Source organism: Podarcis tiliguerta (genome assembly GCF_965153285.1).
Source record: "Podarcis tiliguerta genome assembly, chromosome: 7".
Lineage (NCBI taxonomy): Eukaryota > Metazoa > Chordata > Lepidosauria > Squamata > Lacertidae > Podarcis > Podarcis tiliguerta.
The window spans coordinates 61782682-61809505 of NC_139540.1; the positions used below are offsets into that span (position 1 = coordinate 61782682).

The 26824-nt window shown below is 41.2% G+C and overlaps 2 protein-coding genes and 1 long non-coding RNA gene across 11 annotated transcripts in view; all 3 read left to right on the forward strand.

Annotated features, from left to right (window-relative positions):
- Positions 1–9450: 9450 nt before the first annotated feature.
- EEF1E1 (eukaryotic translation elongation factor 1 epsilon 1) lies at positions 9451–14533 on the forward strand. The gene is made up of 4 exons (XM_083449710.1): positions 9451–9607; positions 11955–12155; positions 13100–13195; positions 13916–14533. Exons 1-4 carry the CDS (start codon positions 9497–9499, stop codon positions 14051–14053), a joined length of 546 nt encoding a protein of 181 aa, XP_083305836.1. The 5' UTR covers positions 9451–9496; the 3' UTR covers positions 14054–14533.
- A 754-nt stretch (positions 14534–15287) lies between these two features.
- Positions 15288–17468, forward strand: LOC310681680. Its single transcript, XR_014513503.1, has 2 exons — positions 15288–15721; positions 16649–17468. It is a non-coding gene; the product is annotated as an uncharacterized lncRNA (long non-coding RNA).
- Positions 17469–19718: 2250 nt separating this feature from the next.
- BLOC1S5 (biogenesis of lysosomal organelles complex 1 subunit 5) overlaps positions 19719–26824 on the forward strand; it is a 32188-nt gene continuing 25082 nt past the window's right edge. For 8 of the 9 annotated variants that reach the window (XR_014513407.1, XR_014513408.1, XR_014513409.1 and 5 more), the window contains exons 1-4: positions 19719–19921; positions 22627–22709; positions 24973–25102; positions 26286–26344. Coding sequence is in view for 1 of the 9 variants with exons in the window: in XM_083449709.1 (XP_083305835.1) it covers positions 19804–19921; positions 22627–22709; positions 24973–25102; positions 26286–26344 (390 nt within the window). In the remaining 8 variants the exon portion in view is untranslated. The remainder of the gene's footprint in view (positions 19922–22626; positions 22710–24972; positions 25103–26285; positions 26345–26824) is intronic. The other variant, XM_083449709.1, reaches the window with a different exon arrangement.

Genomic DNA, 26824 nt, shown 5'->3' on the forward strand with positions numbered 1-26824 from the left:
AGGTTAGGGTTAGGGGGCGCAAATCCATGGGTTAGGGGGCGCAAATCCACGGGTTAGGGGGCGCAAATTGCTTGCCTTGCCCCGGGTGCTGACAACCTACGCTACGCCACTGGCATTTTCTCTCATTTTATTCCCACAGCAATCCTGTGAAGAAGATGAGGCTAAGAAAAAGTGACTCTCTATTTGAAATAAACGCAATTCAATGGTGCTCAATTTTTGCTGGATTTTGCCCCACGTCACCAAATACTGACAGAGGCTGGTATTTTTCTAAAGGAACTGTTAATATATTCATTGCAGAAATGAGCAACTACTAACGCCAGCCTATTCGTTCAAAAGAGCAGGTTATCGTCGTTCTTGCTGTGCTTGACAATTCCTATCATTTCTGCTTAATTTTAATGTCTGTGCGGTACTTTAGATACTCTACTTTCCATGAGAAAGATAGAATAAGGAGGTCTCCCACAAATGAGATAATCTGTTTGGAGAGAGCTGACCAAAGAAAGAGATAACAGAGATGAAAATTTCTTGACATTTTTATGAACTCATCATTTCTGCCATTTAATATATATACTGGGGAAATCCTATTTCCACTGATTGATTACTTTAATGAATAAATGTACTGCTCTCTCAATGATTTGGTGTGTCGAGCAGATTAAATTCCCTTTGCTGGCAGAAAATGAACTTGCATGAAAAGGATTTGAAGACATGTTCCTTTTCTACACGCACATTTTTTTAAAAAAAAGAAATCAGTCTAAATCTCAACCTGCTTTGAATTGTACTTCTTTTCTAAACTATTACCAGTTATCTTCTCAATCTGGTGTATTTACTGCATAGTTAAGTATTATCAATAACTTTTTTTAAGTGACTAGTATATTAATTGTGCGATCTCATACATAACTACTAAATGTAGGCTTAAGGCTGCAGTTCTGTGCACACTTAGGCTGCCATCATAACTCCACTTACCTGGGAGTAAGCACCATAGAATTCAAAAGGACTTACTTCTCAGTAGACATGGTGAGAATTGCAGCTTTGGTAGTAAGACATCAGAAAATAAGATCATTCTGCATTTCAAGTAGAAATCCTAATCCAGCCCCCCCCCCAAACCCATTTTCAACACACTCTGGAGAAATGTGAAACATAGAATATATTTGAAATTTCCCTTCAGGAAGGAGGTATCAGAATGAAAAGCAGGATGCACATTCAGTGAGGAACCTCAACTTGACACCCCTTCACTACCATTGCACACAGCATTCAAAGCTAAGAAATGTTAAACAAAACGGAAAACCCAGTCCATTTGCAACACAGTCTTTTACTCCCAACCACGGTGCATCACTAGCTTTGTTTTTATCTGTTTTTTAAAAAAAGTATGCACCATTTTTCCATCAAGAGATGTGCGAAGCAGTGCATGATAATGAAACAAAACAATACAGTTTGTTCAAAAACGCAGCCCTCCTCTGTGAAATGCAGTTGGCAGAAGCCCAGTGCAACCCTAGGCAGGTTCATTTGCAAGTAGGTCCCATTGTGTTCCACAGGGCCTGCTCACTAGTAAGCATATTTAGGACTGCAATGGAAGCTGCCTTGCACTAAGTCAGACCATTGGTCTGTCTAACTTGCTACTGTCTACACAGACTGACAGCAGTTCTCTGGGGTTTCAGGCAAGTTTTTGGACTGCACCCTTAAGCTCTGAATTCATAACCTTTGTGGACCTCCGTGTTCATAAGCCATTGTTTGCATAATCTGCTGAACCACCATTTCATGGCAAAAGAAAGGAAATAGTAAAGGAACAAACCGCTATATATTTTCCTTCAGTTGATCCTCAAAGAAGCCATTCTGCACAATGCAAGGCTCTCAAGAAATAAAGGATTTTCTTCGCCTTGTGCTTCCCTTTTCAGTTTGCCATGCAGTATCACATTCTGTTCCCAAAATGCATCATACTGTATGCATATGCTGATGTCAATAGAGATGTTTTCCTTGGCTGCGGTTAATGTCAGCTTGGAAAAAGAGCTCTGACAAGCAGACACAGTCTTAAATTCATAGAGAGAGACACAAATTCAGTTGTCCTTATGCAAGCTGATAGATTAAATATAGATTTGCACATAGCGATCATGTCCACTATGATGTTTTTCGGTTTGAGAGAGTTGTTGTGCTAGGAGGTTATATAACAACTAGCATGGGCCAAAATCTTGAGCTTTTTTTTTTTTTAAACCATCCTGTCTCTGTGGAGAAATAAAATTACTTTGCAGTTTGATAATCCAAACTGCTCTTTAGCAGTTTACAAAAACTCCTGTTGTTTCCTGTTGAAACCCATATATTGCAGCTCAAACTGGAAACTAATCAAAAGACGACAGACATTTTTTACCCCGGTTTGGTATGATGGTATCGTTCATACAAATATACAATACCTTTCCAGATCCTCACCACCACTGACAATTATGGCTGGAGTAGATAAGACAACAGGGACACGGGTGGCACTGTGGGTTAAAGCCTCAGCGCCTAGGGCTTGCCGATCGAAAGGTCGGCGGTTCGAATCCCCGCGGCGGGGTGCGCTCCCGTTGCTCGGTCCCAGCGCCTGCCAACCTAGCAGTTCGAAAGCACCCATGGGTGCAAGTAGATAAACAGGGACTGCTTACTAGTGGGAAGGTAAACAGCGTTTCCGTGTGCGGCTCTGGCTCGCCAGAGCAGCGATGTCACGCTGGCCACGTGACCCGGAAGTGTCTTCGGACAGCGCTGGCCCCCGGCCTCTTTGAGTGAGATGGGCGCACAACCCTAGAGTCTGTCAAGACTGGCCCGTACGGGCAGGGGTACCTTTACCTTTTTTAGATAAGACAACATACCCTCCAATATCCCACTAATCAAAACTGGGAAGCTCATTTTTTGGTCCTGACCTCTTGTGGGCAAACCAATATGGAACTCGTTCTTCGTGTTATTTTTCTGGAAAAATAATAATAAAAATTTTTATTTACACCCCACCCTCCCCGGCCAGAGCCGGGCTCAGGGAGGCTAACACCAATAAAATCACAGTAAAAACATAATAGGGGGGAAAGGGGGGGGGAGGAAAAAAAAAACAATTTAACATACAGGTTAAAATGCAATTTGAAAGAGGCGCTGGAACTCTCCATGAGTACCTCCCTTGTTCTCATATAATGGCAGTGGCACCCACCTGAGAGATGTCAAAACTGAGTTCGGGTGAGTTCTGGCTGGGGAAAAAAGGCCCTGGCTACAGACTATAGGGTTGTGAAGTGAACCCAGGGAGTAACCAGCAACACAGGTTGACGACCTGGTTCATACTACCAGCAACACAGCAACACAGCAACCAGCAACACAGGTTGACGACCTGGTTCATACTACACAAGGATCGGATGCACTGATAATAGTGTGTCTTTCTGATCCCCTAAAACCTAGGGCTATGAAGAGGTACCTTAAACGGATTTTGAAGCAAAACAAATCACTTGTGCAAACAAAACTAAGGCAAAACTTGAGGCAGAACCTAATCACTCTGCTGGTATCTGGAAAGCCATTCTCAAGCAGTCTTCACTGTAGTGGCCACATGAAGCCTATCACATGAAGAAAACTGACACACTTTAGGGTTAGAGCATGAGCTGTGAGGGGACATGGGTGGCGCGGTGGGTTAAACCACAGAGCCTAGGGCTTGCCGATCAGAAGGTCGGCAGTTCGAATCCTCACAACGGGGTGAGCTCCCGTTGCTCGGTCCCTGCTCCTGCCGACCTAGCAGTTCGAAAGCACGTCAAAGTGCAAGTAGATAAATAGGTACCACTCTGGTGGGAAGGTAAATGCTGTTTCCGTGCGCTGCTCTGGTTCGCCAGAAGCGGCTTAGTCATGCTGGCCACATGACCCGGAAGCTGTACGTTGGCTCCCTTGGCCAATAAAGCGAGATGAGTGCCGCAACCCCAGAGCCGACCACAACTGGACCTAAAGGTCAGGAGTACCTTTACCTTTACCTATGAGCTGTGAGCAGGAAGTCCACACCCATGCGCTCAGTGGCCTTGGGCAGGTCCCTTTCCTTCCCTCTAACCTGCTGCGGCGGTGGCCCTACTTACAAGGTTGTTGTAAGGAAGACTTAAATATCGAGCACTTCTGAATTCTATGTAACGCTTATAAATTATTGTTATTAAATTAAAGCCTAATGGGGGCGGGGAGACCAGTGTAATAGAGAATGGGTGCTAGCATTGCATGTTCAGGCAACCCCCCATTTTAAGGGGCAGCGTTGAGGTCACCCCTCTTCCTGGGGCGAATTCAGAACATCGGAAAGACATTCTGCTGCAAAAATTTCACGACAAGCTGCCATCATCTCCCGTGGGGCAAATCCAGGAGCCTCCTTGCTGCTGAAGATGTGCCAATGGACCCTGCCTCAGGTGCTGACAGCACTTCTTTAACACATCCGCATCTCTAGCAGGAGTCTCGTTCACAACAGCAGCTGTTACTGTTCGAGCTGCTTGCTGGTTAGAAGTCCCTCCCTCCCTCTCACTTGGCTAAAAGGCTTCACAGACTGGTTTCCTATATGGAGAGATGTGGTCCGTTTGCTAGTATGCAATGCACGTTCAAGATGCCTTGATCTCAGGATAAGGATCTCAGGTAAGACAAAACTGGAAGTGAAAGACGTCTTGTCATCTGGCAGGCCCTTCCTTTCAACATTACGGATTAGATTGGGCTTGAATTTATTCGCTGCCTTTCCACAAAGGGAATCATGTTCAAGGTGGCTCACAAGGTAAACAAGGGGCAATAAAAGCATTTTTTAAAAATAAAAAAGCAGTAAGCATGTACGTATATCAGCAATATACATAAAAATCAAATAATTTATTAAAATAAATAATCATTAAACAAAAATGTTGTTCTAGAAAGGCAGGTCCGTAGCAACCACAATGATTCGGTCAGTTCAAGCAAAAACTGCAGTCTTTTTCACACACACCCCAGTTTGAAGTCCACATGAAAGTGAATAACGGCAATATCTCTGTGTTTAATTGTATGGAGGTTGAGGCTGCAATCACACACAGACTTAACCTAACACAAGCCTCATCCACAATGAAAAGCTTGAGTAAATATGCAATCCACAACATTGTTTTTAAAACGTGGAGGTTTGTTGGCTGGAGAGCAGAAGAGAGAGATGGAAATTATTCTGGGTGGGCATTATAAACATTGGGATTGTGGAAAAAATAAATAACAAATAAAAGGGAGGATGGAATGGGGCTGTGTGTATGCAACTGCTACGGGCCCTTTTTAAAGCTGATTTCTAACCCCTTCTGTGCAAACTTGAATTCACCTTTAACCATGCCACTGTGGCATCAGAGATTAAATATGGTACAAATGAACATGGGAGAATCAGCTTGGGCTATAATGGCTGGAAGTCGGCACCAGCAGTTAATTACATTTGTATTCCCCACTTCCATATTTTCCTCACGACGACTCTTGTGAGGTGGATTAGGCCAAGAGTGTACAATTCATGGTCTCTCTCACTGTCAAATCCAGCATTTTATTTATATATTTGGTTGCTTTGGCCCCCTGCAAAGACTAAAATGCTGGTTATGAATCATTACTAAGATGCTTTTTAGGAATCTCTGATCCAGAAATAACTTGCATTCCCCATGCACACCTCTCCATGGAAAATACAACACAGAGTAGAATGCATAATCATAGCAAGATAAAATGAAGATTTCCTTCTATAGGGGGACTTGAACTCATCCCAATGGCATAGGTTCAAGGGTTGTATTAGCAACAGGGAAAAGATTTGCCCTAATATATTAGTTTCGAAAGTCTTTCCTTTCATATGCCATCCAACTTTGTATTCTTGATTTATAATTAAATCTCCAATACTCAGTGCAAACCGAAAGCGCATGCAGGCAATATCTAGCTGCATTGTTTAGCTTTGGCCTTAATTGGCGAAGGCTTCTGCAATGTTTGAGACTCAAAGCTACATTGACAAAAAATTATGGTACAGCTAACAGCAAGATGACACACTCAAAAATTCGCTGGCAAGCAAGGCTCATTTTAACAGATCCTACAGTGACATCCATAAAGCTGTCAGGCTTTCTCCGAAGGACAGTCATATCCGCTTCATGTTTCATGCGCCAAATTAATTGTTTCTGACGTTTAATTTATAACCTAAGGTACTTTCAAGTTAAAACTTGACTATGATAACAGTAGATTAGAGTTGCGCTCTGTTTGACAGAATAGATATTTCAAGTTCTTTCCACTGAGACGGAGGGTCCTGACATGGGTGTGTGTTGCACGCGCATGAAGCCATATAGCAAGCATGCTCACAGAACACGGATCCCTCTAAGCAAAGTGGAACTGCACCATCGCCCTCCCTCTCCGAGGCATGTTGCCATCGCCATGCTTTAATCATGAAGCTCCATCTACCGGAACAAAGGAGAAATGCACACCAGAAAAAGCTCAGGTGCATGCCTGCATTGTTTTGCAGTCCAAAGAGAGCATGCTTTTAACATGAATAGGTGGAAATCCAAGAAGTCGTCTACATTGCAATATACATCATGCTGAGCAAAATGTCAAATGCACTATTTATTGGGGGACTGCATGATACAGACATGACAAGCAGGATTATTCACAAAAGATAGCTACATGGCAGTCAGTGGAGAATTTGACGCTGACTTCAGGAGCACTGGCATTTAGATAGAGATAGAGATAGAGATAGAGATAGAGATAGATAGAGATAGAGATAGATGAGATAGATATCGATATAGATATTTCCACTTATAAAGATTTCCTATCTAAACAGCAAAAAAAAAAAAAAAAGGCCCTAGAAATATTAGGTGTATTTAAATGACTAATCAGCAGGTCTGTTAGATACTAAGCTCCAAATATTTATGAAAATCTAAAGAAAGATCTGCTACACAATATATGATCATATTTTGATGGTGGCAGAATAGCAGGAAATTGTGCTGGACTGCAATGTTCTTTTGGCATTTGGTACCAGAATATGGGGTCATGGGGCATTCATGTAAAAACTCACATTATCAGTAAAGGCTGCAAAAGAATTTGGTTAAACTGGATTGCACATGGTTTCTGCGTACTTCAATAATGATGATGATGATGATGATGATGATTAATAATAATAATAATAATAATAATAATTTCTTCCCCATAAGGCTCCAGGGTGTGTTACAGTGTTAAAATAGTGTTAAAATCAGCTAAAATAATTTATATTAACAAACCTACAATATAACCAATAGCCCATCATGTCTTTTTGGAAAACAAGTTGGGATTATTGCATCTGAACAGGGTCAGCACTCACTCCTTGACCTAGGTGGAATCTACACACATATAAAAAAACGCTGTGAAGATGCTTTTAAAAAAAATAATGGAAAAAAAATTGAATTTTGCATAGCTCACTGTCGCCATCTAGTTTCACATTTGTGTATTGCATTTTACAACACATTTAAAACATTTTATTTGCAGCTGTGTAGCTAAGTCCCTGAGGGACGCGGGTGGCACTGTGGGTAAAAGCCTCAGCGCCTAGGGCTTGCCGATCGAAAGGTCGGCGGTTCGAATCACCGCGGCGGGGTGCGCTCCCATTGCTCGGTCCCAGCGCCTGCCAACCTAGCAGTTCGAAAGCACCTCCGGGTGCAAGTAGATAAATAGGGACCGCTTACTGGCGGGAAGGTAAACGGCGTTCCGTGTGCTGCGCTGGCTCGCCAGAGCAGCAATGTCACGCTGGCCACGTGACCCAGAAGTGTCTGCAGACAGCGCTGGCCCCCGGCCTCTTGAGTGAGATGGGCGCACAACCCTAGAGTCTGGCAAGACTGGCCGGTACGGGCAGGGGTGCCTTTACCTTTACCTAGCTAAGTCCCTAGTTCACATTATCACAGTAAACCCTAGCCCAAGTGAGAGCAACAATCCACAATCACTGGCCTAGTGTTACATCTGAACCAGGGATCATGGTTTGTTTTGCTCAAGCAAACCCCAATTTATAGTAAGTAATTGAACAATGAATAAAACTTGGCTTCAGATTATAGTCTGTTTGGATCAAAAAGGACATTTCCAATGGAGGAGCATAGGTGTGGTTGGTATTTATGTTAGGAGGGCAGGATTTATGTGGGGGGGGGCAGAACTGAGCTATTTGTGAGGTGATTGGTCAGTTAGTATTTATTTTTATTTTTTCCTTACTTGGTGGGGTGGCAGCTGCCTCCCTGGATACACCCATGGTCCAGAGGGTATGCAAATTTAATAAAACAAAACAAACCACACTGTGATCCCCGGATGGAGGTATGGAAATTTAACAAACAAACAATAAATAAATAATCTACAAGGCAGAGTCCCGTCCTGCTGTTCCCCCCAAAAATAGGAATTCAGTGGCATGCTGCATTTGATTCTGAGAGTTTCTATACAGCCATCAGGAGTAGCAGCCACTGAAACCACCTTATACAATTAAAGAGAATATCCAAAAAAATGATCTACAGGTGGTAACTGACACTAAGTAAGATTGCAAAAATGTGTAAGAGAGGATCAAACCTATGTTGGAAATGTCTGGAAGTTGAAGGATCATTAATACACATGTGGTGGCTATGCAAGCTTGCAAAGAAATTTTGGGGAATTGTTTACAAGGAATTTAAAAAAAGAAGTTTAGATTCACCTTCCCTAAGAAGCTAGAAGCCTTCCTATTAGCAACAATAGGGGAAGATTCCAAAATTAAATATCTTTTCCTTTATGCAACAGCAGCCACAAAGAACAGCCTATGCAAAGTATTGGAAGGAGGCAACCCTGACCAAAGAACAATGGCTGCATTGTTCTTTGAACTTGCGGAATTGTTCATAGAACTTTAAGAACGTTAAGCGGAATTTGCAAGCTTAACGGCCAAAATAAGAAACTGGGGGAAAAATAAGGAGTGGGACTTTTGAATAGTATTTAAGAAGAGACGGTATCATGGTTCATTTCCAGGCGGGATGAACTTGACTACTTACTAGCAGTGGACAAGACAAATGAATAGAGAGGAAGGGGTGGAAGTTTATTTGGGGATGCAGCGATCCAAAGAATATGAAACAGAATGTCAGTGAAAGAGGAGATTGGGACAGTCTACTCACTGACTGGGCAGGTAAATCCATGCCTATACAGTAAATGTGTGCAACTTTAAAAATGAAAACAAGCAAGCCATCTTCTGAGGACGAGAAAGGTCTTATGGCCTGATCCAGTCCCGTCGTGCATCTCCTCCCATTGCAGGAGATCTGGCAGCCTCTCGCTGGAGAGATGCAGGCTGCGTTTGCTGCCCCAGCACACGGGACTGCGATGGATCCCGCTTGGAACCCTTGCAGGCTGGGCTATTAAGGGAAGCGCGCGTGGTCTCTCGCGCATGCGCGCCAAAGCGCCCGCCACCTTGCCCACGTCAGTCCTTCCCCGGCGTCTTCTCCGATTCGGCCGGGGAGAGAGTCACGCCTCGCGAGGGGCGGGACTAAACGAGCCTCCCCCAATCGCGGCGCAGGCCTCTCGGCTGAGAGCGCCCCGCCCCCTTCTTCTTCCCTTTCGCCGAAAGATGGCGGCCGCCGTCGTGGGGCCTGGCCCGGCCGCCGAGGAGCTGCGCCTGCTGGAGAAGTCCCTGGGCTTGAAGAAGGGGAACAAGTACAGCGGGCAAGGAGAGCGGAAGGTGAAGAGCCGGCGGGGGTGCCGGGGAGGGAAGGGGGGGGGCTGGTGGTTAATGGAGGGAGGAAGGAACTGGCTGCCTCCGCCAGGCAGACCGACCGACCGAGGCGTGTTTGAATGGAGATTCTCCTCAGAACTGGCTTGGAAGGGGGATCCCCAAGGCTATCTAGTCCAGCCCCCTCTGACAGATGGTACTATGAACTGGGCCGGTGCCAGGATGTTTTGCAGCTCTCTAGTCAAAGCTAACTGCTTGCACAAAATAATAATAATTGCTAACTTCGCAGGTGTCTCGTGGGGGCGGGGGGAGGACCCGAAAAGCACAGCGCTTAAAACTGCTAAATTAGCAAGAATAAGTAACCCGACGATATATATATATATATATATATATATATATACATACATACACACACACACACATACACACACACACACACATATATATATATACATACATACATACACACATACCGACACACACATATATATATAATTTTTATTTATTTTCCATTTAATAATATAAATTCACATCATTCTTATCCACTTTACCTCCCTGGCTCTTTAGATCCTATCGACTTCCTTCCCTCCCGGCTCATGGCTTTCAAAATGAACCTTTATATCATTGCAATTTGCACGTTTTCCAATTCTAATTACACTCATTACAAAATGGCTCAAATTTTAAATAAATATAGAAAAGTAGAAAAATTCTCATTACAAGTCTTCAGGCAATCCTGCTGATGATGTTAATTGCTTACAATAATCTTCCAGATATCGTATAAATTTACTCCAGTCCTTTTGGGAATACTTGATCATGCTGGTTTTGGATTTTTCCTGTCAGCTTTGCCTGTTCTACAAAGTTAACCCGACAATATTTTATTGCCTTTCACAAATGCGAAAGAAAACGCTAAGGCACACAAATCCTTTTGAATAATCTGTGAGCCTCTAAGGTCGCTATGGGGTCTGCGCCCTAGTTAGTCTCATGATAACACAGGCGGTGGTTATTAGTAGTTTTTGGGGGGCGCTGCGATTTGCACGCACTTAAGCCTGGCAGACGTGAACTCCACCCCACTGAGTGTGATGGGACTTGCTTTCTGCCCAGATGTGCACGAGGTTGCACTGGAAACATCGGCAGAGGCTCTACCCGCTCTCCCGTTGTCATTCATTTTAAATAAAAACTAATCTACACGATCTTAATTCTCTACATGAGCACCAGTAGATGACTTCTCATGCATCTTTCTCTTAACTGCTTCCTTTTCTTCACTGGGGCATAAAAAACAACAATATATGTTTCTGATGTATGGCTAGGCCTTAAGAAAACGTCTCAGCTTCTGATATTACAATTTTGGAAATGAAACATTGATTTTGGGCTGTGTCTGGATTGATTCTCTCCAGGTTGGCTTCTTTGGAAAAGGGAGTGAACGGGTGTGGGCCATTTGATACACATTCATCAGATCTGAGTACTGCAGTTAACAGTTCCATTGAAGGGGGGGGTGTTTTAAATGTCGGAACACTCTTCTTATATTGGAGAACATGTGGCCTTTTCTGAACCCTTCTCCAAAATATTTTAGGTTGTTTTTAGTAGATTATTTCAAACTTTCATGTGCATACTGAAATGCTTCTTTCTGGGCAACCCTTAACCATGTGGTGGTGCTGGATGTATATGAACTTGAACGTGGTTCTTGCTGATAACCCATGGATGCGCCTAAAATAATAATAAATAACAATAATCATTTTATTATTTATACCCTGCCCATCTGGCTGGATTTCCCCAGCCAGTCTGGGCGTCTCCCAACAGAATGTTAAAAACACAATAAAACATCAAACATTAAAAACTTCCCTAAACAGGGCTGCCTTCAGAAATCTTCTAAAAGTCAGGTACAGTAGTTGTTTATTTCCTTAACATCTGATGGGAGGGCGTTCCACAGGACAGGTAGAACTGAAGGCTCTCTGCCTGGTTCCCCATTACTTATTTTGTAGGGAATCAATAACTGAAATACTCCATATTGGACCCACTTGTATTTGAAATATTATGAAGCAAGGCTTTGGGTCCCCTTGCTGTTATTTCTCTGTTCAGTTTTTCAGCTTTCTTTGTGTGGGTGTGTTCTGCTCAAAATGATAAAAACAAAAACCATGTGTAGAGGGTTATAAAGCCGCTTTTCTTCCTGTAATCACTTGAGTGTAGTCTTAATTCATTTATTAAATGGGATTAATTTCCAAGAAATTTTGTTGGATTTTTATTTCACACAAGGTAGCTTTTCTTTTATAAAATAGAGTTTGACAAGATGCCTTGCAGCAGAAGTTCAAACATTGTTCTACATCCGAATAACTGAATTGGCTTGAATTCCTTCTCTTAGACTCCTGTACTACAGATGAACAATGGCCCCAGTCTGACAGGACTGACAACTATAGCCATCCATCTAGTCAAACAAGCAAAGAAGGAACAGCTGCTTGGGAGCACCACAGAAGAGAAAGCAATAGTTCAGCAGTGGTTAGAATACAGAGTAACACAAGTAGATAAGCAGTCCAGTAAAGAAGATATTCGACTAATTTTGAAGGTAAGAGTAACAATTTCTCACACTGAATGTTTGGATCTCAAGGTAGCATAATTGCTGGGCTGTTTCGAATTAAGTTTTACTCAGAGTAGACCCACTGAAATTAGCAGTGTGCTTGTGTGTGTGTGTGTGTGTGCGCGCGCGCGCGCGCAATATGAACTGAATTTAACAAGTGGCAGTTCATATATAATATCTCTTAAGGTATTCATTGTAGTTGACTATCCCATTGAAATCAATGGGATTTAAATGTTTGTAGCTTCGGCTGCACAGTGCTCTGTGCTTAGTACCAAATTTTCAGTCTGATAGTCTGATTTTACAATCGTTCTAATTCTTAGTTATTGGATTGTGTGACTGTCCTCTTGAAAAGAGCTGTCATTCACTGGTAACCAGTGGAGGCTGCCCATTGGAACCAGGAGACAGACCAACAATAGGTAGGGCCAGAGTCAATAGCAGCCGGAGTCAACTAGTTCTAGTTGTGTCCCCATCCTCCTCTTTGCTGAGTTCTGCAAAGGTAGCACTGTGACTTGAGAAGGAAGCTGACAGCCAAGGCCACCCCCTGAACTCACTGTAAAGAAGGAAGGAGGCAGGTGGGGACTGGTGGAGAGCAGTCTGAACTTGGTGAGGCAGTGCCCCATTAGCCCTTATGGATCATCCTCCACTACTTTTCTTCCATCCTTAATTCACGGCAACTATTCTGAGTAAGGATGCATTATGCCTATATATTATAAGGAATATAATTTTCAGTCCCTATCTGCTTTAGCACCCTGAGTCAGCACTGAGCAGAGTGGAAGAACTGGTTGAGGAATTGGGAGACTTGCCCAGACTGCATATTCATTTACTCTGTAGTGATTGTGCATACATATAGGCCTATCAGTCGTGGTGACAGTATGTGGAAGAGTGTATTTTAAGTATTTCCTTTTTTTGAAGTGCATTCATTTTGTTTCTAGGACCTGAATTCATACCTTGAAGACAAAGTCTATATTACAGGACACAATTTTACTTTAGCAGATATTTTACTGTACTATGGACTGCACCACATCATAGTGAGTACAAGCTTGTTACAGATTTGGTTGGGAGATGCCTTTCTCTTTTCAAAATTTGATTTCTGTTCCTCTGTCAATAGTAACTTCAGAAGAAAAGGGTCATAACGTTTCAAGGGTTTTTCCATTATGTTAGTGCAGAATAGAAAAATGTTTGGTGTTTTCCTGACTATATTTCCATAATATCAAGGTTATCTGTATCCTATACATCTGGAGCATGAAAGCAATGAATTGGGGTTCTTCCCTCCATCTCTAATACTGCAGGGTGGAATGGGGGCAAAGGACCAGTCCAAGGTCATCCATCTGGAAGTTTACTCCTGCCCCCCCCCCCTTAACCTTTGAAAATGCTATTTCCATATTATGCAGCCATTGCATCAGTTCACATAGCAAATAGAACAATAAGCACAGAATGAATTGTATTATTTTAATACTGGGGGTGGCAAAGTTAACATAAGTAACATATCTTGGGTTAGGCCAAGTTTATGTGATAGCAGAACAGATGAAACCAGAACAATAGAAGAACTCATGGTTTTTTGTTGTTGCATAGGACAGAGGATTGGATCATGGTGATAAACTAGTGAGGAATCTTATTTAGTATGAAATCAAATGAATGAGCCATACTTCCACAATTCAAATTTTGAGACCTGATTTAACAGGTTAATGGACACTATATATTGCTGTTAATCATAATATGTGAAACTTACTTTTTCTTCCATTATTTAGGCCGACCTTACAGTGCAGGAGAAGGAGAAATACCTCAACGTCTCTCGTTGGTTTAATCATATTCAACATTATCCAGGTATCCGGCAACATCTGTCTAGCATAGTCTTCATCAAGAACAGACTCTATAATACACATTAAGTGCTGTGTTAGGAATTCCTAGGAAGTGAAAAACGTCCTTTAGAACGACTAATGTGCAAGCCTTGGTTTCTGCCATTTCCATATGTGAAGCTGAACAGTTGGTGCCTAAAGTAATAAAGTTGCATTGAGTAGCTGTCTAGAAATACGGACTTCATTAAAACAGTTGTTTTGGCAAATTTCAACAAGTGAAATGTGAATCAAGCTTCTTAAAGTAGAACATTTATTTTAACCATACAGATACATAGGAACTTAGCTTTTATCGTATGGAAACGTATAGAACTTTAACTGCAATATGTCAGCTGTGCTATTGGTCTGAATTGTATCATGCATAGTACTCCCTTGTATTTTTCTCCTATGAATGTTTACACTTGTTTTGTAAAAAGTTAACTATGAAAAAATATATTGTGCCAATAATTTTGAAGCAGAAGCCAAATGTATTGGTAGCAAATCATATTTATGTGATAAATTATTTTAAAAGCCCTTGTTTTTATTATTTATTTCTAAGGGTTGGGGAAGATAGAAATTGATACAAAAGATTGAAGTATGAAGGGTGAATGGAATAAGGAACTAATCTTTTAAAAACAAAACTCATCCTATCTGGTGTTTATATATAAACTGGTGTTTATATATTACAAAACATTTAGGAATTGTTGACCTGCAGAATGGTTTGCAGGCATTTGTTAATAAACACATCTCCGTTGGTAACCTGACCAGTACCGGAATAGGAAGGTACCCAGAAACTCCCATGTGTACCATTCCTGACCTCCTCAAGAAGGGTAATATACACAGTGGGTTGCATCGAACTGCATGAATGGAACAGACTTTATCTCCTGCCATTCTAACAAGTGGAGGCCAACTGTATCATTTTGCGGAAGCTGCTACATACATAGTGTCCATCATATAGTAGATAGCGTGAGACCCACCACTTTATCCCTTTCTTAGCTGCTATTATTATTTTATTTAGAAGAATTGCACTGGCCAGCCCCATTTTAAGTAACAACAAATATTCAGCTTTGCTTTTATGAGAGAGCACCCCGCCCCCATAGGTGGATAGAATGAAGAGCGTTAACCTAACCAGGGGCTTTAAATCACTGTTCACGTTTGATGAGAAATGTATTTATTTATTCCTCCTTAATTTTATCCTTACAGTACTATGTACACCGGGATGAAATGATTTTCAATCCATTGTCAGGTGATTTCCCACACCTTGTAATGGGTTCAAAGTGGGAGAAGAATAAGAATCTTGCTATGCACAGCAAGGGATATGGCAGTGCCATGGAAAAGTACGAAATTCAAAGAGTGATCTCAAGGTGTCCTGTGAAAGTAGCATTTATATATTTACATACTGTTGGGTAAATCACTGCCTTTCAGCCTAACCTAACTCAAGAGTTGTTCTGGAGATTAAATGGGGGAGAGAACTATGTGCACCATCTTGAGCCCCTGAGAAAAAAGGTGGGGGGGGGGGAGGAAATATAATAAACTTAAATATGCATTTATAGCCATGCAGTCTCAAAACAGGTTAGCTACTATTACCATTAGTAAGATAATACAATTTCTTTGATTTAAGCAGTACGGATACAACTTTGCCCTATACCATCACTCATAGGAGTTAAGTCATCAGAAAACAAAAGATTGGGAAGAAAAGTTTTAAAACGTTTTTGCCTGCAGGTAGGACAGCTGCTATCTTTTATCTTTTCTAGTGATAGTTTCCATTAAATTATAGGGATCTATTATCCTGCTTTAAACCGTCCTTACTCTGGACTGGCCATATTTCACTTTTTATCTTTTTTTGTCATAGAATTAAATACATATTCAATCCTTTCTCATTTACATTTTAAAAAATAAAAGAAAAACTGCCTCCCCTGTTTCTATGGACTTTTAACCATCAATCTAAAACTTGTAGAAATATGGCAGTTTAATAGATTGGTGGCTTTTTAACTTTTGCCCTTTGGAGAGCAATATTTCTTCTCGGCATCCATAATTAGACAAGCCTGCTGTTCTCCATTATCAGAACACTTTAAACACTTTCCTGTGCATTAGGAACCATAGTACTATACTTCTGATGTAGTGAAATGAAATTATGTCCTTTCACTTTCAAATAAATTGGGTCAAATCTTTATCACAAAGCATTTATAAGAAAGTACGCATGTTGTATATTCGTATTCTTTTTGAATATACAGGTTCTTGCACGCGCTCTCACGTACACAACCTTCGCATTCTAGCACTCCATGTCATGTGTGGTGGATTTATATCATTAGCTATGGCCTCCAAGCTTTAGAGTAATGTAGAAAGAAGTTAAAGATTGGAGAGGGAGCTTGATTTTGTAGTGATTGCTTGTTACCGCTTTGCCTAGCGTTTCTGCAGGCGTAACTTTTATTTCCTGTATGGGTAGTGACTGCAATCATTTCAGCTGCTGCTAAAGAGAGTCTGGCTCACCCTTCACTCCCCAGAAAAAAGGGGGAGGTTGGTAATTTTTTATTGTGGTTGCATCTTAAGCATTCCCTCGTTTCCATTCCTGTGTTACCTTGGCCCCCTTTAGGAAGATATGGAGCCATTAAACTTTCCATTTTATTGGATGAACTAAATCTCTTTCAGCTTTTTCCAGTCTCATGATCTAACGTGACAGCTCGTCGGTGATGTCTATTCCACTTCAAAGAGGCAGGTAGCCTAGGGCCAGCCAGCTGTATTGTGGATTCCGTGGATTTGGCTTGCTGTTCCTGCTGGGTGTCATCTGTCTTCTTAGTCTTGCAGTGGGTAATTTTTGTGCTCCCCCTAACATCATCTGCCTGAGCAGTTCCTGCCTGGCAGGCCTGTCTGTCCAGGTTGAGCATCAAATATGGTAACCGTATGACTAATCTGACAAGGCAACTACTCCAAAGAGTGCAGCCCCAGGCCTGCTTTGACCAGGATCATCATCACAGCCCACAAACTTCCAACAATCACGACCACGGTCTCAGTCTTCCATCACAGATGCTGCCCATGGACTTATTCTGCTCACGCAATGTATGTCTCCCTTTCTGCTCAACCCCCCCCCCCAACCCCTCTCTTAAAGGCTGTCATTCCAAATCTTTGTGTGTCGTGAGAAGTCTGCCTCAACAGGTTTGGGGTTCCCTGCCTGTTGCCAGCATTTGACTCAAACTCCGCCACTTGGATGAAACAATCCTTTAGTGGATTATCATTGCCAGACAGCCTGTGGGAAAAATGACAGGACTCGGCATGTTAATCCGAAGATTTTACAATCCAGAAAGCCGCTAACACTAATCATAAATGGCAAGATGATCCCTAAAAGAGAAAGCGGGTTCCCTAGCAAGGCAAAAGTGACACAATTTGTTTAGTAAATCTTCCCCAAAACTCTATATGATGACTACATATGTTGATTTTCATGCTCAGAGCCATAAATATTCCCAGAGCTTTATGACTTGATGACTCTATCGTATGAACTGACAGGTACAGGATCTGCAAACGCTGCCTTTTTATAACTACTGCCTGCTTTCCTTTCCATTAGAAAGAAAAAAAACGCTTCACTGACTAAACTGTGACAAAATTATGTGAGCATACAATGCAAAAAAGCAACAACCTGAATTGTGCACCTGTGCACCAGACCCTATTTTGTGAAAGCAAAATTTGTGGCTTTGAAGGCCACCTGTTACAAAACTGGCTGCCATTCAGTTCAGTTCTGTAATTCATACATTGCATTTCCCCCCACTGCATAGAAATATCTCTATAGAAAAAGGCATTTAGACCATCATGTATGAAATTTAGCCTGCATGTTTTACTGTATGACTGCAGGAGTCATACACTTGTGCCAAAATAGCTGTTTCGCTATCGGAAACATATGTGCTCTTTCCTGTAGGAAAATTATCTCTGTGCAAGGGGTAGGGAAACAGATATGAGACACCTCGACATCTGACAATTGGTTGCAAGGTGAAAGTCCTGTCTTTGGATATGAACTGGTGCTAAAATCTTACTTGGTGATTGGAGCGGATAGGAAGGAAATTCTCAAAGCAACACCTTGAAAATTATTGACACTATATTATTGGGGGTGGGGGAGTCAAATGATCAACAACATTATGAATAACCCAGTGGATAGTGCTGCGACAAAATCACACTACAGAATATTTGTAGTTTTGGGCAAGTAGCAAATACCACCTGCCTACCACTCCCCTCCAATGCCTGTTTTTGCTAAATCACTTCACAGCTGACTCTAGTGTACCTTTCTGACAGCTGCCTTTACACCTTGGTGCTCCCGCCTCTATGGAGGGAAAAACATGGGTATAATACAGCTTACAGGGGCCTTCTGTGCAGTCCATGCAAGTGTCCAAGACAACACCAGCACCAAATTTTCTTGCTTCCTATTGCACTGCCCTCACCATCAGAATTTCACTACCCACAACCTAAAGAGATGCTATCTACATAAACCATGCTTCCTCTGTACAGCTCATTGGCTTAGGTGAAAGGGAAGTTTGTGCAATATTGGTGTTTGTGTGTACAGCGGACGCTTGAGTTGCGAACGTGATCCATGCGGGAGGCATGTTCACAACCCGCAGCACCGCGTCTGCACATGCACGCGTTGCGATTCTGTGCTTGTGTAAAGTGGGATTTAGCGCTTCTGCGCATGCGCCAAAACCTGGAAGTAACCCGTTCCAGTACTTCTGGGTTTTGGCGCGGTGCACAACCCGAAAACGCACAATCTGAAGTGTCTGTAACCCAAAGTATGACTGTACAGTATTTGGCTTTTTCTACAGTTGTTCTTGATGCTCTCTCTTTATGGTTCTGGTGTCCTGGTGTGTCTGAGGAAAGATGGAGAAGGAGGTGGCTAGGCAATCAGTCTATACCTTAAATGTTTAGAGCGACAATCAAAACAATCAACAATGCTTTTTATTTTATGACATGTTTTTACTGTCTATCGAGGGCAGATTCACACCATACATTCAAAGGTCACTCAGAGCACATTTAAAGCACATGAATTACCATAAATCATTCTAGAACCCTATAGTTTTCCCCTTACAGACCTACAATTTCCAGTATTCCTAATAAACTACAGTTCCCAGGGTTCTCTGGGAGAAGTTGCACATTGTAAATGGGCATTAAATGTGGATTGAGTTTAAAACCCTCTTAAAAGGCTTTCAAACTGCTTTTAAAAAAACCGGTAAAAATTTAAAATACAAAAACAAGCCACGTGCACTATCGCCCATCAACAAAGGCTGCAATCCTAAGGCTTACCAGGGGATAAATCACATTGACTTACTTCTGAGTAGACAGGGTTAGGATTGCACTGTCAGGCATCCTAACAGTTAAAAAACTTGCATTTTTAAAAATGAAAAATACAGCCCCTCCAAATTAAAAGCAGCATTTTTACATTATAAAGTCGGGGGGGGGGAGAGAGATAAATTAGTACAAGAATGTAAAAGTAAAAAAAAAGAACACGCTCGCACACAAACACAAAGGGATCTAGCTATCTTATCCCAGCTGGAGGCTGGTTTATTTTTAACTCTTTAACCATCATGACAGCATTGAACGAGCATATAGGCTTGGGTGACGTCACAGCGACGACCTGCCCCCTCCCCGCCTCCTCCCGCACTCGGGCTGCGAACTTCCCTGCAAAACGAAAGCGCGCTCCTTGCGCATGCGCTGTACTCGCAAGGCTTCCGCGCCCTGCTCACACATACTATGGCAGCTGCGCATGCGCTGTCCAAGCGTTGAGCCCAAAGTCAGCCCCACCGCGGCGGTTGCTGGCAGTAAGGAACAAGATGAACGGTGGGGGTCCCGTGACCCTCAGCCCAAGTAAAACTGGAGAGCCCGCACTTTCCGGCGCTAGTAAGAAGCGAGGCTCCCTGGGGGCGTCGTCCTCACATCCTATATTAAAGGGTAAGAAGGGCTCGGATTTTTAACCCTCTGAGAGAATAACAAACGCGGGTGGTGCGCATGCGCAGCATCGGTTTCTCAGTCCGAAAAGGAGTTTCCTAGGGCGCATGCGCCACATAGGTTCTCAAGTGGGAAAGGCGCCTCCTGGAACGCATGCGTGAACGTGACCTATTTGAATGGGCTTCTCTAGTTTAGGCGGCTGTTGCAAAGGTAAAACTTACGGTACAAACGTGCCTGGAATGGAAAGGGGCGCTAGAGCTGGGGAAATTGAATAACTCGTGAGGAACTCGTGAAACCGAGTTCGGCGGTGCTTTTTAAAGAAGTGTGTAAATAGGATTGCAAAAAAAATGGTCATGGCCGTGTAACTTGCATAACGTTTGATAATTTGGATCCTAGGTAAGTTATGCATCTCACTGTGAAAAAATTCTGTGGAATGAAGAGTTGTATTTGAAGAGGAAATCTACTCTGTTAGTATGAACAGTGGAAACAAATAAGAGCATATTCATAAGAAACTCCTTATCTGCTCTCATTGTGAGAATATACTTTTAAATGGGCTATTGCCCACCCTTTTTGAAAAGGTTACCAAAAGTTGAGTATAAAATAAGAGTGATATACCAGGGATGGAAATCTCATTCAGCCTGAGAGGAGATTTTAACGTGGACAGTTTTCCAAGGGCCACATTCCGAGGCTGAGTGGAGCAAATGACAAAACAAATAAAACAAAACAGGCCAACATACATGCTGGCAAGCCAGCAGAGATTCCTCTGCCTGACTTTTAAGAGTAACTAGCAAGTCATGGCCGTGTATTTTCTAAATTCTGCCAGTTCTAATAGTGTTAAGCACCTAACAGCAACAATAGCCAACCATTGTGCCTCGTTCTTAGGTTGCAATACTATGCCTGAGAGTAAGTCCCACTGAACTTCCTTTTGAGTATCCAGCGGTGCTTGTACTGCAAATTATTCCATTTTCTTAAAACGTTTAAAAGTTGCCAGGTGTTTGACTCTCAGAGGAGGATCCATGGATTTGGAAGGCCTTGCTGCAAAGCCAGACCTGGAACAGCTCACTGGCCTGAGAACAGGGCATACTTTGGTAATATAGCGCTCTGAGCGAGGACAAAAATCGGCAACGCCACCTGCCCGGATAAATATGGGTTTTATTGTTAATTTTGTTGGCATCTGTGTGCCTCGGGAGACAGCTTTGGGGGAAAGTCAGCTTTGGGGGAAAGTCAAACTGTTGGAAGGTTGCAGCACCTGCTGTGACTGTGATATGAGAAAGACATGCTTTGTTGCAGCTGGGGCAGATGCATAGCTGTCAACGTTTCCCTTTTTAAAAGGGAAATTCCCTTGTTCCGAATAGGATTCCTCGCAAGAAAAGGAGAAAGTTGACAGCTATGGGCAGATGAAGGCGTCTGGTTGTGTTGCTGCAGATACATCACAACATTTCTTCTCTCTGCGCTGCTCCCAGAGGTCATTCCTGGAGGTGGCAAAAGAAAGGGAATGAAACTTAGACAGGCGGGATGCCTTTCAAATGCCATGTAGATCATTCCACCTTTTACTGTGCTTCCCAGTGCTGTGTAATACAGACTTGACATTTGGCATGGTATTCTATACAGTGTGCTGCTTGAGCAGCAATTGAGTGGTGGGGGTAGCATTAGTATAGTGCTGCCTTGCAAACAAGGGGCTGTAATGTGGATTCAGCCATAGTCAGAGGAATGTTTGGGTACAATGTTCCCTGCAAATATTTCCTTAAGATTTTGCATATAAAAGTCCACAAAAATTGTCACTCCTTGGTACACGCCTGATTTCAGATCTTGGGAAATTGCTTAGAGATTAGCGCTGGGATCCTCTAATTGCTCTGAAAAATTCCTAACGATCCAGTCCTATGCTAGGTTATACATGGGTTTAGGTACAACTAATTCCTACATAGATCAGGTTTTTTTAAATCCCAAAAGTTATGATTGAACTGCAAGACCTTTCAGCTTGGAGAGTAGTGGCAAATGTTGAGAGGCTTGACAATGTCAAAGATGGAAAGGGTGCAGACTGAGCATAAAAACCCCAATTTCTTTAAAAATGTGCTACTCCAACTATTTTATAAAACATTAGAAAAAATTTCATTAATCTCTGTGTACAAGCTTTAAAAAGCTCAGTTATTTCTGTTAAATATTATTCTGTCTACAGTTCTAATTGCATTTTTTTTCTTTAGGAAGCAAAGTACTGTAGGTAGTATTTGGATAGTGTAACTTAATGTTGCAAAGTTTTGTGCTTATCCTTTCATAGTTAAAAGGCCCTTTACATGTTTGGCTGCCGCCTCCTGTTAGCCAAGGGGAAGGCATTTTAAGGGTGATACAGCCCAGGCGTCATATAATTCATTGGCTGTTTTACTGCACTCAAACTTGGAACTAGGCCTGGGCGATATATCGATATATCACCCAGGACTGATATTAGGGGCAGACCGTGATGACAAATATTATTTCACTATAAGGCAGCAAGTCTAGCAAAACTATTTCATCATCATCCTGAAGGCTGTTCCCTCCATGTAGCTAATGGAAAAAGATAAAGTACAATAGAAAGGAAGAAGAGGAGATGGAGTTTGGTGGTTGGAAGAGAGAGAATATCGGAGAGGCAAGAACCACGGTGATTTCTTGCAGGTCCCTGATAATGCATACATGTTTTTATTCATCATGAACATGTCTCGTTACTTTTCTTATAGATGTTGGAGAAATATATTCCAGACTTTTGGATCACAGACCGGTTATTCAAGGAGAAATTCGTTATTTCATTAAAGAATTCGAAGTAGGTTTGATATTCTATAGTTTGAAATAATGTACCTTGTAAATGGGGGAGGGATAGTTCTAAAGTACAGTCATCTTAAGATTTCAGAGAAATGTTTCATGAATGGCTTTTAATCTTTTTTATAAATAATATACCCATCATTTTGACAAGTAAATATTTTTATAAATTACAACAATTATTCAGTCAGCTTGTTAACATTTCATACTCCCGACTCCTTCCCCCTCTTTCTGTGGTTCTTTCCATTTCTTTCCATCTTCCTGCATGCTCCAAATTATCTCAACATATTATGTTATATATTCTCGTATATATCTCATATATATATATATTGAAACTGCAGGTTTTTACATTTATCCTGCCAGTGTCTTAATCTGTTTACAGTTTGTTTGTAAATACTCAATAAACTGTTTCCATTCCTTTCTTTAAAAAATTGCTATCTTGATTTCTTATTCTCCCGGTAAATTTTGCTATTTCTGAGTAGTCCATTAACTTCTGTATCCATTCTTCTCTCATCAGGACCTCTTCTTTTTTCCATTTTTGGGCAAATAACATTCTTGCAGCTGTGGTTGCATACATAAACAAATTTCTATACTGTTTAGGTAGTTCTGATCATATAATTCCTGAAAGAAAAGCTTCTGGTTTTTTAAATAAATGTTATCTTAAACATCTTTTTCAGTAAGTTTTAACCTTATTACAAGATCATCACATATGAAAAAAGGTACCTTCTTTCTCTTTCTCCAACACATATTCAATTTGGATGTATACATTACTGCCAATCTACTAGGTGTTAGGTACCATCTATATAGCATTTTCATATATTTTCTCTTAAACTATAACCTGCTGTAAATTTTATATCCGCATTCCATAAATATTTCCACCCATTTCTATATTATTACTAATATCTATTGCCCAATATACCATTGAAGATTTCTTATTTCTTTTGGATTTTCCACAATTATCTCCTACAATTATTCTATTAATGCAGGGTTTTTCTTTCTTCTTTATTTTCCAAGCCAATAATTTCCCTGACTTGTTCAAATTGTTTCTGCTTTAAATATTTAATTTTCCACTCTATTTCCTGGTTTATTATCATTGAAGATTGTGTTTGCAACATCTTGATATCCTGTTTCATTATCTCTTTTCAAGGGGAATTTATTAATTCTTTTCCTTTCCTTTTTATTTCTTGTAAATTGTCTTGTTTTTTCAGCCCTCTTATCTTTCTTTCGTATGCACTTTTTTGACAAGTAAATATGGAATAGATTATCTGCAGCTTTTGGATGTTTGCATTGCTCATGACTCTGTCTCTTGAAAATGCCAGCTGTTGACATTTGGGGACCAGATCTTTAAAAGCATGAAAATCATGATTTGGCAGTGTTCCAAAGTATCTAAAACTTGTAGTTTCATTTACAAGCACAAAGACTATTACTGTGATTTTTCTTTGTTTTTTTTACTTTTTAATAAAAGATTAGATTGTATGGCTTCTGGCCTTACTGTTTATCTGCCCTTTAAGATCCATCTAGATGGAAAGACACACCTCTCCTTGTCTCCTGCCACTGTCTTTAATACTGTCACTGCTGCTGTTTCTAATAGAAGAAACTGCCACAGTAGTTTTTTCTCTCTCCATGTTTTCATGAAGGAACAAATGATAGCAGTAGGAGGAAAAGGCCAGCAGGGGAGGAGGAGGAACTGGTGCAAAGAAATAGGCATATGAAAGCATTCATGGGGAATATCCTTCCCATACCTGCAACATTTAAAATTATCCCAAGGAAATAATACTAAGTTCTTGATTTTCATAACCTGTCTGAAAAATGAAAGCATCTTTTAAAATTACCTATAATGTAATCAAACCTATATTTTCCCATATTAACTAGATACTTTGGGGGGGGGGTCTTGTTTTTAAACGTTGGATATATTTTCCACAAGATGGCAGCAAAACCTCAAGCCAGAGCAGAGGTTTGTGTGGACCCTTAATTTAGTGATAGCTTCCAGTTGGTTTCTGTTAAGAATTGTTGATGAAATGAGCAAAAGCAAACCTTTGGGTTTTTTTTTTTTTTTTTTTTTTTGAAAAATGAGGTGTGTTAATAATGAGGTTGTGCTCCATAAACATTTTGAAGCATTAAGTGAGAAAGGTCTAGATAGTCTGTACTGTTTAAAAACATTTTTAAAGGGGGGGGGTCCATTTACTAACTTCAAGGTAGTATCTAAATAACAGCAAATGAACCTTGTGGAATATATAGAAACGCCCCCTTTTTAACTTTCTCAATAGGAAAAACGTGGTTTCCGAGAAGTGCGGGTTCTTGAAAACTTGAAGAACACAACTTTTGAGACAAATGACCAAACTCTGCCAAAGTGTGAACAAATGATGCAAGGGAACCTAAATGAAGCTCTCAGGAGATGTAAGCTAGAAATTATTGGTTTTCTTCTATGCCTTTTACAAAATGTTTGGATTCTTAGATGCTAAACAGCTCCACATAAAGTTGGAGCCTTTATGTAAAGTAGCCATCAGGTGGCCCTTTTATTCACACCATTATGGGCCATATTCAAAAGGAGATAAAGATGTGAGTATTTTCATCCTGAGCTTTCCCTGATGTTTTAATTGTAGAGGGAAACTGCTGTTTGGTTTTAAAAGCACTTTTCCTTTTCAGCAGTAGGAGAAACTACCATGAAAATAAGTCTCTGACTTTACAAATTGTCCTCCCTATCCCCTCCTTGTTATGGCTGTTCACACTTCCAATACCTGTAAAAACAACAACATCATTCCATTCTCAGCAAGGCTAGTAATGTGTGGGCATGTCAAATGCTGCATTAATTCTGTGCATCATAGTTAGACCTGCATGACTCTGAGGCAGCAAGATGGGATCTGGAAGGAACCATCCAACACACACACACACACACACACACACACACACACATCACACACATATCCCAGGGTATGGTTGAAAGGTACACTACCTTACTGAAGCTAAGCAGTCTGGGTCTGGTTAGTGTTGGATGGGTGACCACCTGGGAACCATGTGTATGCCACCCTGGTCCCATAATGGAAAGGCAGGATATAAATGTAGGAAAATAAAAACCACTGTATGAAGTTGCAAGAATAAGATGGCTGGAGATATACACACACAGCAAAACTTGGGAGATAATTCTATTCCTCTTTAGCCATATATTTATAAGTTGTCATGTTTAAAGCAGAAAATGGTTGCGGATATTACATTTTTACATAGTATTTTTCAGCATCCTGCATAGATCCAAATGTCTCAATGATTAGCAGGAAAAGTGTTATGCAACATAAGTGAATATTTAAATTAATAGAATATGTGCAGGCACAGAATTTAGACTACCTTGATTCAAAAATCTCAGTGGCTTTTAAAGTTCACCCAGTCATGTCAAAAATATTATGTAAGATGAATCCAACCACAATTTTTTCCTTTATATATATTTTGACAAGGGCATCCTGGCTGAAACTAGACCACAATGTGGTTAAGATACACAGCTTCTCTGTGCAGTGAAATTAAATATCTCTTGTCAGAAATGTGTCCCTTAAAATGAGCCAATGAAACAATTGTAACCTATACATCTCAGTACAGGTAGCCAATGAAATGATCAACAGAATCCAGGGGAGAGAGCAGGAAGAAAGAAAGGTAAGGATTAATAAGTTAAGAACTAATGCCAGCTCTAACCTGCAAGGTATTCTGGTGATATTCTATGTAGTTTTTTCCTTGCACCAAAACGCTGTATGGTTTCAGAATAATTGTTCTGCGCCATCAATCTTCCCTTCTCTCCTTTTTCCTTCCCTACACCTACAGCTAATTAGGTTTTGCTATGGTAAATGGGATTTTGTGGTTTATTTTGTTCATTTGTTTGTTTGTTCTTACTATCTCAGCAGCAAGTGTTCTGCTGCTGAGTCTTTACTTTATATTATAATACTGCATTCAACACAACATATAAGCCAGGGAGGAAACAACTAGCTGTGAACCAATTAATGAATGCTTTAGCGTATGCTAAGTAGTGGATGCCTTACGGTTAAATATTTTGGTCCAGGTACATACCAGCTCTCTTGTCACTGAAAAAGCATGCTAACACACAAGGGGAGCTGTGCTACCTCTGCCCGGACCAACATT